Source organism: Papio anubis, chromosome 5 (genome assembly GCF_008728515.1).
Source record: "Papio anubis isolate 15944 chromosome 5, Panubis1.0, whole genome shotgun sequence".
In the NCBI taxonomy this organism is placed as follows: Eukaryota; Metazoa; Chordata; class Mammalia; order Primates; family Cercopithecidae; genus Papio; species Papio anubis.
The window spans coordinates 53,972,356-53,989,643 of NC_044980.1; the positions used below are offsets into that span (position 1 = coordinate 53,972,356).

The 17,288-nt window shown below is 37.3% G+C and overlaps 1 protein-coding gene and 1 pseudogene across 15 annotated transcripts in view; both read right to left on the reverse strand.

Annotated features, from left to right (window-relative positions):
- PDE4D (phosphodiesterase 4D) overlaps window positions 1-17,288 on the reverse strand; it is a 1,533,637-nt gene that overhangs the window by 373,637 nt on the left and 1,142,712 nt on the right. The window contains exon 1 of one of the 14 annotated variants that reach the window (XM_031666729.1): window positions 14,715-15,037. The exons of the other annotated variants lie outside the window; for them this stretch is intronic. Within the exon in view, the coding sequence (XP_031522589.1) occupies window positions 14,715-14,803 (89 nt within the window). The 5' untranslated portion in view covers window positions 14,804-15,037. Of the gene's footprint in view, window positions 1-14,714; window positions 15,038-17,288 lie in introns of those variants that run through there. 14 annotated transcript variants of the gene reach the window in all.
- On the reverse strand, window positions 3,786-14,807 carry LOC103880971 (annotated as a pseudogene). The gene has a single exon (XR_002519648.2). The product of XR_002519648.2 is annotated as a surfeit locus protein 1 pseudogene (transcript).

Genomic DNA, 17,288 nt, shown 5'->3' on the forward strand with positions numbered 1-17,288 from the left:
ATTATGCCTTCATACAAGATACTAAATGTTTTATGGGGGAAGAGGTTTTTTATAAGGGTTATAATAAAAATACTTTTATCTATTTAGTCATTTCTTAGTAGTTCCTCAGTTGTTCTTAGTATAACCAAGAAATACTAAAAGATGTATTGGCTCATGCCTTCCCCTTTCCCCAAAGTTTACCATCATAATGGTAAAGGGTGAGTGAAAAATGCTTGAAAAGCAGCCCATGATCACTGAATGATTCCATTTTTAGAACAAGCTTCATGATATCTCAGGTGGGATAGGATGATAGTCAGCTTTCTTAGAAGTGTAACAAATTCTTCTCTGAGAATGAAAGTAATCTTGGTGGATGGCGCCAGGTTTCAAATTCAGTCTTTTAAATTCTTACTTTAAGGCCAGCACAGTAGCTCACGCCTGTAAATCTAGCACTTAGGGAGGGTGAGGTGGGCTGATCACCTGAGGACAGGAGTTCAAGACCAGTCTGGCCAACATAGGGAAACCCCGTCTCTACTAAAAATACAAAAATTAGCCAGGCATGATGGTGGGTGCCTGTAATCCCAGCTACTCGCGAGGCTGAGGTGGGAGAACCGCTTGAACTGGGAGGCAAAGGTTGCCTTGAGCTGAGGATGTGCCATTGCAACAGAGTGAGACTCTGTCTCTAAATAAATAAAATAAAATAAAATAAAATTCTTACTTAGTTGCCTCAGAGCACTTATTCAGTGGTTTAAATTATTTTTGAAAAACTAAGAGTCATTAACCTTTTAATGCAAAAGCAGGTGTTCATTAGGAGTTTCTCGGGGAAAAAAAATAGCTTACATTCTGTTTCTTTCGTGCCCATCTTTTCTCTCAATACTGTCTCCTTAAGATAAACAATCAAAAACTATAGATATTTATGTTGAACACTTATAAAAATTATTTGTGTGTAGGTCTTCTGTTAGTGCATTAGTGATATGGTTTGGCTGTGTCCTCACCCAAATCTCATCTTGAACTGTAGCTCCCCCAGTTCCTCATGTTGTGGGAGGGACCCGCTGGGAGAGAAGTTAATCATGGGGGTGGTGTCCCCCGTACTGTTCTCATGATAGTAAATAAGTCTCACAAGATCTGATGATTTTATAAAGGGGTACCCCTTTTGCTTTCGTATCTTGCTATTGTGCCTTGTAGTGGACAGAACAATAGGCAGTTGAAGGAAAGATGAACCATTCTGTTTTTCTTTAGTAGTTTTGCTAAAATATTTGATAGGTTAAAAATACTGGTTAAAATAAATGCTCTGGATTTTAATTTACCATGTCACATTTATCACTGACAAAAAAGTTAGCTGTTCTAAGCTGCTATTTGGTATGTATTGAAAAACAACATTTTAGTAATCTGAGAGAATTAACATGACATTTAGCAGGAATTACTATATAATTCCATTTAGTGAGAAATTATTTGGGTACTGAAGAACACTGGGTTTGAGGATTATATTTTTTAGAAATCCTTATTTCTGAAAAAATCTAAAGGCAAAACTCAAATATAGTAACAACTTTCAGAGGCCACTAAGATAGATACTAAACTTTGAAAGACAATATAATACATCCTTAACACCTTTCCCAGTTTCTGAATCAAGTGACTCTTATGTAAAAATTACATACTTTTTCTTTTTTTCAGAGATGAGGTCTCACTGTGTTGCCCAGGTTGGAGTGCAGCCCTGTGATCACATTCACTGCAGCCTTGACCTCCCAGGCTCAAGCAATCCTTCCTCAGCCTCCAGAGTAGCTGAGACTACAGGAAAGTACCAACATACCCTACTAATTGTTTAAATTTTGTAGAAATGGGGGTCTCACTCTGTAGCACAGGCTGGTCTCAAACTCTTGGACTCAGGCGATCCTCCCACCTCAGTCTCCCGAAGTGCTAGGATTACATGGTAAACCACTGTGTCCCACCTCGTATACTTTCTCAAATTTCACGATGTGAAGTATCTGTCTGGTAATAAAGTGATGTTTTACATCATGAAACCCTTAGAATACATTTGATATTGCCCTAATGTTTATTTATGTTCCCTAATATGCCACAAAGCAGAGAGCCTTAAGATTGGATTTTGAAAGCTTTAAGAAATGGGACCCACAGTTATCGCACACACTATTTTTTCTGGACATCATCTAATAATGAATGATCACATTTTGACATGGTGCAAACTGAACCAGGTCAACTAACTTGACATGCCAGAAGCCGGATTGATATCATCAATCTGTTACGGTGAGCTTCGGAGGAGGTGACATAAAAAATTAGGAATACATACATCGCCAGAATCTTAACATTAAAAAGACATAATGACTATAATGACAAAAAAGAAAGAAAATGAAGGAAAAAAAACTTCTTTAAATGCACGGGTAAATAAAATCTTGAAAAAGCAATACACATTTATTTTAGCATGCCTTACATTGGCTATGCATTTACTAATGTTTTTTCAACAGGTTAAGGTGGTTTAGGAAAAGTCCAAAACATATTTTCCAAGAAATAATATATGGGAAGGAAAACCTGATTTAAAGTGAGCACAGGATATATAGCAAGAACTCAAAGTAGGAGATGGAAATTTTCAAACAGAATAAAAGATTATTTATTGGTTTTTGCTAACAATGATTACTATTCGTTTGAAAAATGAATCTGGATAAAATGTAGAATAACATCACATATTTAAGCTGCATATGGACCAAACAGGGAAAACTCTATTTCTGCATATCAGATTGTTTCTTATTTTAGTCACTTATTTCACAGTTACATAGTATTCATCAAGAGGAGAAACAGACAGAGTGTGAATGGCTCACTGTTACCCACACTATTCCTGGAAAAACAGGTCCTAAAGATTAAAAGACCCAACCGCATACATAAAAGGCATGATGACATCGCTATTACTAGGCAAACATTTATTAAGATGCCATCATTGAAAATGGATGACCTATACTTTGGTAAAAATGTAGAGAACTGAAACATCACTTTGGTGGCGACATAAATGTGGCAAGCAGTTTGGAAACACATTTGGCAATATCTAAAGTTAAAGGCACAACCTTCGACCCAGAAATCCTACCCCTTGGGATATACCCAAACCCACATGTATGCACAAAACCCTGCAACACTACATGTACATTTGTTTACCAAGTGATATATCCAGTAATGTTCATTACAGCTCTAATTCATAATGGCCTAAAACTGGAATACATAACTATCCATCAACAATAGAATGAGTAAATAAATTGTAGCATATCCACTTGGTGCAATATTAACACAATGAGAATGAAGAATGCACAAAACAATATGAATGAATCCCATAAACACAATATTGACTGAAATAAAATAAGAGTTTACATTGTACAATTTCATTCATATAAAATTTAAAAGTAGTCAAATCTATGCTATTGGAAGTCAGTTAGTGGTTATCTTTGGGTGTATAGTGACTGGAAAGAAGCATAAATGGGTGCCCTTGGGAGCTGGTAATATTTTGATTTTGATCTAGATGTTGGTTACATGAGTAAAAATGGCTAAGCATTTTTTCTCACTTAGTGGCACATTCACACCCATTATTTTATACCAATTAGATCCTTGTAGAGTGCTAAGGGTTATATATAAACAGCAAAGAAAGAGAATCCTTTCCATTCCAACCAACATGAGGAAGGCAAGACTGCAAGACTTTTTTTTTTTTTTTAAGTCGTATAGTGTTAAAACAAACAATAAGCCTTTTAAATTCACTCCAAAATACAGGATAATTTGTTTCCCCTACTGATAATAATTTCTTCTTTCCTTTCTTGGCATTTTGGTGTGTCAGACCTCCCTAAGGTTTATGTTGTTTCAGTTTATATGGATTTGCTTTCAGGAAAAAACCTGATATTCCTTGTCCCTGAGTATCTCATCCAACGGGTTGAAAAGCAGCGCATACAACAGAAGTTGTACAAAGCCATCCTTGTCATCTTCTACACGGGAGGACAGAGAACAAAAACGTCCCCACCAGTGCGTGGCAGTGCCACTGAGAACCTCCTGAACACCTCTACTCAGGGCATTTTGAACTTTATAAAAAGAAACTGAGGAAAGTTAGGATGGAAAATATATAGTCCTTTTCTAGAACCAGTTAAGATGTGAGATAAACAATTATTTGAGTAATGAAATGTTTTCATCTTTTAGTTCATCTGAGATCAGGGCAGTGATACTTCATAGAACCCACAAATAAAAGCTTTTCATCAGGTACAACCTGAAGATGGCAGAAGGAGTTTTTTTGCTTGTTTTTTTCCTCTACTCAAGTGGCCACTCTTTCACTAGAGAATGTACTTACGTCATCAAATTAATGTGATTCTTAAACAGGACATAAATCTTCCATTTGGATGAGAACATTAATCAGATTCATCTAATTTTCCATTCTTTGTCTAAACACTGCCATTATGTGAAAAGAAAAATTCCTGAAAATCAAAGATATTTTGCAGTTAAACCCCTCCTCCCAGCCAGTCTATTTTGTTACCCTATACAAACAAACTCTGCCACTACATTCCTTTATCCATAGCAACTTCCAGTGGGTAATCCACAAATCAATTAAAGGCAAGTTAATTGCCAAAAATGGATCAAGTGACAAGCATTAGAAGCATAATATTTATGGGCACTATCCTAAAACTTCGTGTGTTGGAAAAGTTTCATCTGGCTAGCTTTCCTTTTAATTCGACTTAAAATTTGTATTATTTCTTTGAAAATAAAAAAGTAATCTCATAATAACTCTTAGCTTATGATGGTTATGTTTTGTAGGCAGTCACGGACAGATATTTCAAACAAAACAAGGTTCCTACTATAGGGCTATTACTACTGCTATTGATTTTTAAATTCCAATTTTCTTTGCTTTAGTATTTTCTATGTATAAAAATTTTTGAGATAGTGTGAAACAATGTAATAGAAAGTATATTGTAAACTGCTCCTCCTTCCCCTACATCTTTTCATCTTCCTCCTTGTTTTACTTTCCCTCATTGTATTTTTATAATAACAGAGAAGCAAAGGCAAATTCACTCAAGAGACTAGAGACTGAAAACAAGTCAGTAATGAGGTCAATATTTATATGGTTCCATTGACGTTGTGCAATTCTGAGTTTCATGGCTAGAACTACAAATGTACTCACAGATGTATGGAATGGATATGTTTGAACTTATATGCAAATAAATTATCAGTTTCTTTAAAAAGGCTTCCCTGGCTTCCCCAAGCAGAACTTCTCATCTCAGTCTCTATTTATTTTATTTATTGTTAACTAATTTTCTCTCTTCCTCTACCAGAATGTAAACTTGATGAAAGCAGAGACCACATCCATTTTGTCCCTCACTACATCCTGTTACATTTTTAGGAGTATTTATAAGTCAGTTGTTAACACCCAACAGTTATTAAAAATTAAATTACATAAAAGTTGTTAATTATAATTAAATTACATTAAAAACAATGGAAATAAGTATTCAAAACTCATAACCTCTGAATGATTTGGTTACATTTTACTATTATTACGTTTTGGGGGCAATTTATGTCTATTGTATCTATATGATAGAAACACCATATATAGTACTATGTATCTCTTGCCAACTCCACATTTAGTGACCTCTGCAGTTTGAAATGGGCGGGTGAGAGAATTTTTTTGCACAGAAATAAGCAGTTACTACAAACAGTGCCCTCCCCCTCCCCCATGGAGAGCTGGTTGTGAACATTTACCGCCTGAATGATCTTTTACATTCTGTTCTGTTCATATTTGAATGTTTAATTCATTGTTATAATAATTTTAGGGTTTTGTTTTTATAGAGTTTATTTCTTTAGCTCACCACAAAACTTATCTTTTCAAAGTTTCACTTCAAAGCTTTCTCTTTCTTTTCTTTTCTTTTTTTTTTTTTTTGGAATGTGACTCACATACTTGTTATCTTTGAACTGTCTTTTGCATTTGATTGGCTTAACATAATTACAGTAATATATATTTACTCTATTCACAAATCCATCTTTCCTCTTTATCATTTTAGTTTTTTTCTTCCAAATTTACACTATTACCAGCTAATGAATTATATAATTTGAGCCGTGTAACATGGCTCATGCCTATAATCCCAGCACTTTAGGAGGCTGAGGTGGGAGGATAACTTGAGGCCAAGAGTTTGAGACAAACCTGGGCAAAACAGACCCTAAAAAAAAATTTGTTTTTAAGCCAGGAATGGTAGGGTGCGCCTGTAGTCCTAGCTACCCAGGAGGCTGTGACTGGAGAATCCCTTGAGCCTAGGAGTTTGAGGCTGCAATGAGTGATAATGATGCCACCATACTCCACCCTAATGACAGAGCGAGATCCTGCCTCTAGAATAAATAAATAAAATAATACAATCGGACAAGTTTTAAAGTACCATATAGTACTCTTCCTTTGCCAATGGAATTTTCTTTTGCTCTGATTCAACTCTGTGTACTTATATAACCCAGCCTTATGGAAAATCAGACACCTCTCTTCAGCCCCTTGTCAAAGTCAAAAAGGCTTGTCAATTATAGTTCAAAGGTAGAAAAAGTAATGGAAGTTAGGAGGAGGGAGAGCCAAGATAGAAGGTGGGTATATGACTGTGGCAAAGAACATGATAGATGCTGAGGGCTCCAGAACAAGGAGTACCAAGGTAAAGTGTATGGAATTGAATGCTTCCTCTTTCGTGAGAAGTATTCCTTATTTGCTCTGCCTAGATCAGACAGGCCTTGATTCAGCTGCTCAGTCAAGGTACCGTCTCTTAAAATCACTTGATGGGGGCTCAACCACTTCATGACTTAAAGACAAAAATGCACTTGTTGAAAATCATAAAATCAACATTATGAAAATAAACAGTATAAATTTTACAAACTACTATTTAAGCATAAACACTCATACCTATTACACATTCAGAAATGGTATGGTTTTAACAACAGTGAAAACCATTCTCACACTGATGATCAGAAATACCCACAGCATGATTCTAAACCCTTGGCAGTGGGGAGTGTCTCTTCTTCTTTAGTCACCTTGATTTTTTTGTACATCTCCTGGCAGCACATTTGACAGAGCTCTGTGCTGGTCCATAGCCTGCAGGCTACCTTATAAAATCAATACCTTTATATTTATTGCAGAGTTTGTAATCTTTCTGCCTGTGGTTGTTCCATGCGCTGTCATGATAAGACAGAAAACACTCAAACTGTATTTCCCGTCTCTACCTGTTTCTAGTCTACATTGATAATTGAACAGATTCTTTTGAATGTTAGAGATGGGGCTTTCCTTCAATTTTGAAAAAAATGCATAAAACGCATTCTACAAAAATGTTGTTTACAAAGTGGTACTTCCCTACAAGAATCCTATTGTAGCTGTTGTAGCAAGTGATTTTTAGACTTGTTAGTAAAATGTCTGAGCATAATTTTACTTGGATAAGTCTATTATTCAGAAACCTGTCCTTCCATGGTCATTGCCCAATTATGACTCTTATATTCTCTCCTGTCTGCCAGAAGTGTGCTCCAAATCATTCATTCTTTTTGCTGCCTTACTGAAGGCATTGAATTAGATGGCATATGTACTGAAGTCAGGGGGTGGGACAATGGAACAAAGATTTTCACAGAAGCACACAGAGCTAGGGTTCTAGCTTTGGCCAGGCCACTATCAAGCTGCATGACCCTGGGGCCTTTCAGGATCTTCAAGCTCTTCAATGTAAGACAAATGAGTTTGAACAAATGAACCATCAGGTTCCTTCATCTCTAACCCCCTGTTCCCATGAATGTGGCAAAAGGAAGCACAGTGTCCTTACACTTGCCATGAATTGGAACACATTTGCTAATAGGTTCATTCATTTAATACATATACGCCAAGCACCTACTATGTACCAGACACTCTTCCAGGCATTGGCTATACAAAGGTGGAAAAAAGGACAAAAAAATTGCTGCCATGTGGAGCTTACATTCTATTATTAATAATAGCTGAAATTTATTTTAGTGTTGTCTATGCGCCAGACACTTTATATGGCTAACACAGCTAATCCTCATAACACCCCATTTTACAAATAAGGAAACTGAGGCACATGAAGTAACTTTTCCAAAGTCTCATAGCTACAAGCGATAATGTGAAAATGTGAACCTCAGCAGCAGTGTGACTGTAGAGCTAGCCAACAGTCAATCATTCCTGCACACTACCTTTCTAAGGAGAGTCTGGGTTGTATGTGCAAGTTGCTTATAAGGTAACCATTTATAACGCAGCTCTACTGTACTATTCTGTGACCAACAGAGGTACCAATGATGACAGTTTATCTGAAAATGTATTTCACAGAAGCAGCTTTATAAAATTTGTGAAATGTTAGTGAAGACTTGGAAAATGCTATGAAAGGGGTGGTAGGTAGTCCTGCACTCATGTACATGCTTTCATCTAATCTGCACAATGGCCTTATGAAGTAGATACTTTTATTTTCTATTTATGTATATGGAAATGGCTCAGAGACGTTAGGAAAAACTGCCCAATCAAGAAAGCAGCAGAGTTGGCACTGGAGCTTGGTCTGTTTGGCTGTAGAGCCAAAGTTCTCCTCCTACACCATGCTACCTCTTCCGACAATATGCAATGGTTGTTAGCAGTATTGTTATTCTTAGGTATAAATGTTGCCTATACACTAATTATTTTTTCATTGTCAATTTAGCCAACATTACTCACAATTTGAAATATCATTAAGAAGCCTAGTTTAATAGTCAAGACTATGCCAGTAGAATAAATAGACATGACACAGGATGAAGTTGACCTCTCTAGCTCAGAGAATCTTCTGGCTCCTCTGAACAGCTGGCCAAGGAGTAATATTTTGGCAGTAAAATACAACCACATGACCAATGTTTTTGGCCAGATGAAATGAGCCAGATGGAAGCCCATGAAGCAAAACCCAGGAGGGGGCAGAAGCAGACAATATAAAATCACTGATTCATTTTCCTTTTTCTTTTTTTTAATATAAAAATATTTTTATTTTGATGCTTTTGCTTAGCATTCTTTTAAATCAACATCAATTAGGTTAGAGGACAGTTTAGATATTATTTAATAAGTTTATATTTTAACTGATTACTAAGCCCTATTCTATAACAAATCACATGGTGTTCTGTCTTCAGAGAAAGATTCAGAGCTAAGTAGAGAAGATAGTACATCTGTTAGAATAATACCTGTCATTACGGAATTTTTTCCTTGTGTGCTAATAGGATCTGGTCAGGAAGCTGGAGGTGGGACAGTGACCAGCAGTCCCGGTTCTAACACAGACTTCCAGAATTCATACCAGTGCAGGTTTCTTAAACTTGCTCTGCCTGGTTTCCTCATTTGTAAGATAAAGGTAATGCTAGATGCACTTCCCAAGGCTGTTTTGGAGGATGACATGCTTGAGTTAATGCATGTATGGGATTGGGAATGCTTCCTGGTGCAGAGTAAGTGTCCAATACAGACTAGCTCTATTGTTCTTACTTTGGACTTTCTTTTTTTTAAGGTAGAAGGCCAGAACTTTATACCACATGATCCAGCATAAAGGCAGTCTTTTTACTTCATTATTCAGGGACAGGGCTTTAGCAGCTGATCTGTTACACACCAGGTGTCCCACGTAGGAATTTCTTAAACCACAGGTATGATGTAGCTGCAGAGAGTTCACACCAGGTGACGATGTACTGCAGATGCTTGTTCCTCAGAGTAACTCTGGTTTGCCCTCCAATGGGTCCTCCAGGGACTGTGCTCTCCCAGGTCGGTGCAGTGGAAGGGAGTGACCACATAGGCCCCACTCTGAGTTGAGGAGGAGATGCGGCCAGCCTCCCAGGCCTCCCGGGCAGGGTCCACCATGGTCCGGGGCATCATATACAGCTCCTTGGAGTGGTCAAAGCACCACTTGACTTTCACTGGCCTATACTCCATATTTTTCAGTTCCATTGGGTCTGCTGGTAGAGGGACAGACTCAGCCAGAACTCTAGACTCCCACTCTGCAATCAGGTTCAGCTTCCACTTCCGACGTTGGACCTGCCATGTCCCCAAGCCAAAGGCAGTCACAGGGATGAGGAGCAGGACCCACTGAAGAAAGGAGTCATCTTCCGCTTTTGTGGCAGATGCTTCTGCTGCAGAACTGTCACATTTGGGAGCGGGGAGACCCGGAGGACGCTCTTCCAAGCGGCGCTGGCAGGGGCCCGTCCCAGCCCCGCCGCCCGCAGCCCCAGCTGCCGTGCGGCCACCGCCGCCATCGCACCCGGCCCCGCGGGCCTACTTTGGACTTTCTAACCACATATGTGTGTGGTCTCTAGTCCCTGAACCTCCAATTGTTCTTCTCCTATTTGATAATAATTACATCCATCCTTTTCACTTACCCTAAAGCATTAAGTGAGATGAGCTGTGGCACACTAAAAACAACAGTTGTCAGATCTGTTACATCTGAAAAGCTTTGAAAACTAAAAAGTGCTATACAACAGGAGGTATTCTTGGGGTATGCAGAAAGTTACGTCCTAGTGTATTGATTCAGGTGGCGCTCACTCCCTTTTTAAGATGTGGGTTCCAGACAGCTTTTTCTCATGGGAATTGTGCAGTTTGGTTGGGAAATCACTGATGTGCTACCACTTAGGTTTTGGAAGTGGTCAAGAGTAGCTATGAGACCACACTCTCCTATGATCCCTGCTCATATCTGCTACTATACAATTTCCAGATCAAAGTTGCATATTTGATCTTTACTTCCTAAGAATATAGGGATAATTTAGGGATATCTAGATCTTCTTATTTGGGCAAATATTGCTTTAGCTTTTCATAGCCCAGATATCATTTGTGCTTTTGTTTATTGATGTGATTGTCATTCCTCCTTCCTTCTACTGTTCTGTCTATGTCATATCAAACAAATTTACTCATTAGACCTTCTACATCAGGTATAAGCATGCACATATGTACTTAATTAATCACCTGTTTGGTAGCTCTGCTAAAATGCTGGGAAGGAAAAGATGTTGAAACAATTGGCAAAAATGAGATTTGGAGATTTTCTGAGAATTTCTATCCCCTGACCCCTATTACTATAAAGGGCAAGAAAACTAGAAGACACTTTCTGTTTCTGATCTGTGGAATGCTATGGAATAATCTCTGCCCTACATTCAAATGTACTCTGAGTGACTTTCTCTTCTATTTACGTAGTACCTACCCTATACTCATCATGTAAAATGTTCCTTTTAACATCCCTTTTTAAGAAGACAGAAAGCAGGAAATGTTTTGTGATTTGTTCTCTTTGGAAGACAGAATCATCTCAAGAAGAGTAATTTTCTATTTAAAGTTTCCTTGAACACTACTGTAGTTTCAAACAACAATGTATTTTAAAATACAAAATTCCCTAGTGTTCTCTTATTGGAGTTGTCAGGGTCCACACGCTTGCCAAATGTTTGCTCCTTGATTCTTTCCTTACTTCCCAGATAGTTTTTCCCCATCTTTTTTTAGGTACTATATTTAAACAACCACTATAAACTTATCCACATTGTTTTCTCAAATTTAACATGAGCACATCACTCTCCTCTTTCTTCTCTATAATACTTGGGGGCGCGTTGCTCTAACGTAATTAGGTGAATCTTTAAATACATGTGCCAGAACCTAGGCAGATAAATCAGCACCTTGCCCTCAAAAATAGCACTCATCTTTGTAAGCAGTGCCCTAATGATAACACCGATCCCATTACTGAAAACACGGTTGGCACTCTCTTCTGGGTTCACAGAGAAAAAGTAGCTTCCTTATTATGTAATCCTCTGCTTTCTCTCTTTTTCTGTTCCTCACTCCTCTCCCCACGGCCCTGCTCCACTCCCCTCTCCTGCCTTTCCTTCCCTCTCCCTCTTCTTTTCTCTTTCAATCCCTCTTTCTGCCTCAAACCAAACTTAATAAGCTACATATTAATCATTTTTGTTTTTTTATAAAAATCTATTTCAACCACATAAGACAAAAAACTGTCACAGCTGAAAAACTTTCAAATCTATTTTGAGCATTGTAAACTGTTTAAGATTGTATTTCTCAAGAGTCAACACTCATTAAATGTATATGATTTGCTATTACTTTAACAAATCAGACACTAATTGAATTTCATATCTTACAGACTTGGCTTTCCATTAGCCTGAATGTTACCAGGGAGCGAAAGCCATGCCAAATAAAAATATTCCAGCTTAAAGCTAAGTGTACCCCCAGTATCATGCATTATTATCCATTTGATAGTCAAAGAAAAATGACACTACAATAGGCACATTTGAAGATTTTACAAGATATAAAATATTGCTCATAAAAATTATGGGAGAAATTCAGTGAAGAAATGTTGTCTAATGTCCAGTTCTTTCAGTTGCTTCAACAATGGAATCATATCCAAAGCTTCTTAAAGGTCAAGATAAGCTTAAGTTACTTTCGCCATTTAAGGATTTTGTATATTTTTTTTTAATTAAGAAATGCAAAAACAAGGCTGTGACATTATGAGATATTTTACATGTTTACATCAAATAGTTTAACACCTTTAATTCCAAGAATGCTATGCAATAAAACTATGTTCTTCAGAAGATAATTATAGCATTTAACTGTGCGTGCATGTGCCTGTGTGTGGTGTGTATATGTGTCTGTATATATATATATAGCGACACATGGTGCATCTGAGGTATTATGGTATGATAAAAATTTTAAGTTATATAGTAAGTACCTTTTTGCATTATTGTCAGTAGATTGTTGTGGCTGAATGCATAATCTCCTTTGGATGAGTGAGGGACCTGCAGAAATGCGAGAGCCAGTGGCCAACTGCCTTCCTACCTCCCTAACCCTTCCACTCAATTCAACTTATGATAGATATGATCATATCAAGTTGGTTATGCCAATAAAGCATTATGGGGTGATGCCAAATAAGAAAGGGTAACAGGATACTTTATCAAATAGACATTACTGGCATTCTTGCTGTATATAAAGAAGCTTCAAACCTCAAAGAGTTTGCAGTGCAACTGGAAAGATAAACTAGAACCTCCAAACAGTGAAAACAGCACATATAAAAAATTAATTATTATGTGGGAAATTATATATTCAAATTAAGAGGAAATAAAGGAAGGACTAAGTCTCTGAAGCTTCCAAAGGAAACGGGCTCATGATGGATATTTGAGATGTCATCCTTACCTCTTAAACTTGTTACAAATTAAGTTTGTTAAAATTACAGATGTGAGGTATTCAAATACATGAAAAAGTTATCCTTAGCTGCTAATGCTTATATTTTGGAAAGGGCCAGAACTTGACCAAAGGAACCTTGAAAACATATATTTATCATATAGCTTTAAATTTTTATCATACCATAACACCTCAGATAAAAATATCTTTGCCAAACTGAGAGTAGAGCTTAAACTTTGCATTTCGTGAGATTTCTCAAATTCTTTAGTCCATCAAGCTACTGCTTTTACTTTATTCAGCAGTTGGAGATTTATGATATTAAAGAGCTTGTGATCAGATCTCAGTGATGAAGAGAGCCTAGAAGCCACCATATATTGGAAATATGCACAGTAAAGTTAGCAAATAATTGATGTTAAGTTCTGAATGTACAATTTAGCATATAATAAACATGAGAATCACATTCGACAGAATGCAAAGCACATAGTAGGCATATAATTCAAATTTTCAACCAAATTTTATAGCTGTTACAAACTAACGTAATAAATCGTTAATTTCTTTTCAAATAAAAATTATATTTATCTCTTGCCAAAGTTTGCTTTTGCATTGTTATAACAAATTTTTTAATTTGATTTCTCTGATTTTATAGTTCCCTAAAAGTTCCAAGGACATTGTCTTCTTTACTGTCTAAAGCAAATAATCCTTATAAACCATTTTAATTCAAATTTTGAATATTTTCTATGCAGGAAAATCAGAACACATTTTAATCCTGTGTTAATGTACATTTCTACATAGGCCTGGCAGCTTCCAGATGTGCTACATTTGGTCTAAATAAGAAAGACCTTATATCTTTTTTGCAAACAATGTCACTTCTATTTACTATTGATTAAATAGATACCTTTCAGTGCTATAAATTTTAAACAATAAAAAACAAAAAAAGCTTTTATTTATGAACAATAATAAAGAATAATCAATCTTCTCTTTATTAATACCTAGAATACTCAAATGAGAAGGAAATCCAAGATTTTTTAAAGTGTCTTCTTTTTTTCCAGTTATTTGGTTAAAATAAGCTGATTTTCTTGTAAAACAGTCATTGACAGTTTAGTGAAGTCATGAGGTCAAGATTTTTAATATTATTTCCAGAAACAAAAGATTATTAAAATATTTAGTTTGAATTCATGGCATTTAATTCTGCTGGGCAAGATTAACACTGAATTACTACCTGAAACAGCATTAGTTTCAATTTTTTCATGTGGATGTGCCCTGAAACACTTATAAAGAATACTGTAGTGTTCTTGTTGTTGGTTAGTCAAACAAGAACCCTTCCCTAACATTTAGGTTGACTATATTAAGCCATTAGACAAGTTAATACACTGTTTTTCAGGTGGCAGTAATATGAATGCTTTGTTAAGTTTGCCATTTAACTCTCAGAATTAGCTTTTAAAGTTAGTCAACTTTCTTCAACTTCTGCATCATCTTCTTGGCTCTTATTTCATATATTGTCAAATTAACCAGCATTAGGAGTTAGAAGGTCAACATAGGGCAAAGGCTTATTTGCAAGGGGCCTAAGGCAGTTAAGCAGTTCTTCCTAGCTACAAAAGGAAAAGAGCAATACCTGTAGGACTTTGAGAAACGCAATCTTGATTTGGCTCCTGTAGACGGTCCTGGCACCGTGGCTCCCAGAGGATCCCAAACAAAAGCCATTTGTAAGGACGATGCCAAGATCCACAGGAACCACGAGAAGTCAGAGCTGGTGCTGGGCCCTGGGGCCCTGAGGCCCCGCAGGGAGCAGGAGCAGGAGGCACTTGTAGCTGAGTGAGGACATTTCCTTTGTGCAGTAGTATGCGCTGACAGAGAGGTGGCAGGCTGGCTGAGGCAGGGCTGGAAGGGATGGCCAGGACTTCCTTCTGCATGACACTTGGCCTTTGCAACAGAGCTTGCTTCACTCAGGCCTTATCTCATAATTAATGTGAGAAACACTCCCTAGAAAATTTGTTTTTAAATATAGCCCTGATTAAAGAGCATAGTCACATGCCACTCCTGAAAAGCACAACACACACACACATGCATGCACACATGCATGCACACACAATGAAAGGTGTAATAGAAGTGGGTAAACCTTTGTATCAGTGTGAACTTTAAAAACTGTAAACCCAGAGGGCTTTATTAAAACTTTTTAAAAAGTAAATACATGCCTATGACTGGGTCGTCTGAAAAAGATTACTAAATTTCACACAGCTAACTGCCAACTATAATTTTCCTTATTTCAACTTCTCTTAAAAAGAGATGGATATCATTCTTAGTCAACCTTCCACAGGATGTAAACAGGATTTAGTCGTCTTGAAAATACCAGTGCCTCTCTACAAGTCAGTGTGAGAAAAACAGGCAGATCACTTTCAGAGCTTTTGGCAGCTTTTCCCTCAAGGAGTTGCTGCGTCACCTTAGAGAGTGAATTACAATGCATGACTTTGACAACAAAGATCAATTATCTTGTCCATTTTCTATTCCCTAGAAACATTTCTTAACTCTGATAAATCCGTTAAAACAACTTTCTTTCAAATTAAATAAATGATGAAAAGCCAAATAGAATCCTTCACATGTTTTATGAGTCCAGGACATTTTGGGAAAGCATCTATTTCAAGATATTGTACCCATGGAGTCAAAGGACCCTAGTGCCGTCATCGGTCCTCACCACTGAGTGGTATTCAATGTTAACAATGCAGCATAATTTCATCAGTCCGTGTCCAAACACTGCCCCGCGGGTAACCTCAACTGTAAACCAAGGGAGAGCACCACTTCTCCAGGATAAGATTAGAGAGGCTTCAAGTGTCCAAGAGAGAATTTAACCCTCTCTGAACCGGAGAAAATTGACCAATAGTTGAGCTCAGTGAACATCACCATATCTGCAAATTTTGAGACCTCTAAAGCTCTATCTGTCTCTTGTACACCAAGGGAGTCTTGCATATTCATATAATTTCAGTAAAAGCTCAAGACATTAAACATTATGCTTATTTTCACAACAGCATCCAGCACACCAGGGGTTCTTAAGAATGCTACAGGTTTCATATCAGCTTTGGAGATGAGTAATAGGAAACATTTTTACAGTTTCACCTCTTCCTTATCAGACACATGAACTCAAAGAAAGTGGGTGAGTGAGAACTGCCCTGAACGGCAGCAACCTTGGAGGAGCACAGAGTTCAAAAATAAACACAACACATTCTCTCTGAATCAACTTGCAATACTGTAATACTTCACAAACTGTCTTTTTGCTTTTGTATAGCGATTCAAATTTCGCATGGGCAAAACACGTAGCCACTTTCCTGGTGTTCTCAAAGAAGGACTGAAAAGGTGCTTATACTGATGCCAATCTGCCCTTCTGGTGCCTGAAATGCTACCATTATCATTTAATTCTTTCAAACTATTTAATTTCCATTTTGGGCAGCTCTTAGGAAATGCACACATTCCTGGCAGAGTTAGCACTGAGCTGAACGACTTGCTGCTTAGTAGAATGTCTTCATCTGAGACTAAAGCCAGACAGTGTAAGATAACTGGCGATCTGTGTGAAGAGGGGAGGAATCTGTGTAAAGAGCTGGTGGGGTGGGGTGGCTTGAAAGGGAGGGGGAGGGAGGCCACGAAGACAAGCCTAAGAGTGGAAGGGATGTTGCTGGCAAAGATGGACTTTTTTTACCCTCCAGGCAACACAAAGCTCTCATTTTGTCCAGTGGTGTTTAAAATTTTGTAGGTGAAACAGTGTCACTGATTTGTAATAAAAGCTACAGTCTATGTATATGACTTTGGAAGCAGAAAAATATTTTCATTGTTATCCCAATTTTACTGATAGCAAGAAAAACGTCATCTTTCTATTGAGGCTACAGCCAGCAGCACACATTTTCACAAATAATTAACTGCCTTTGCTTACCAATTTACATTTTTAAAGGATATTCAATTAATAGATATCTAATTGATAAACTATAAGGACATACGAATAATCTAGAATGAATCTGCTAGGGAATGTTCAACTATTTCTAAAAATGTACAAGGAAGGAGAACCAATCTTGTCGTTTTCATTATTGTCAAAAACATTTCCTTCTTTCCCCCCTGCTTCGTAAAGGCAGACACCTAGAACAGTTAAGCAAGATAAAAACAATGGAACTGTAAATGCGAAATTATGAAAAGGAAAATCGAAACT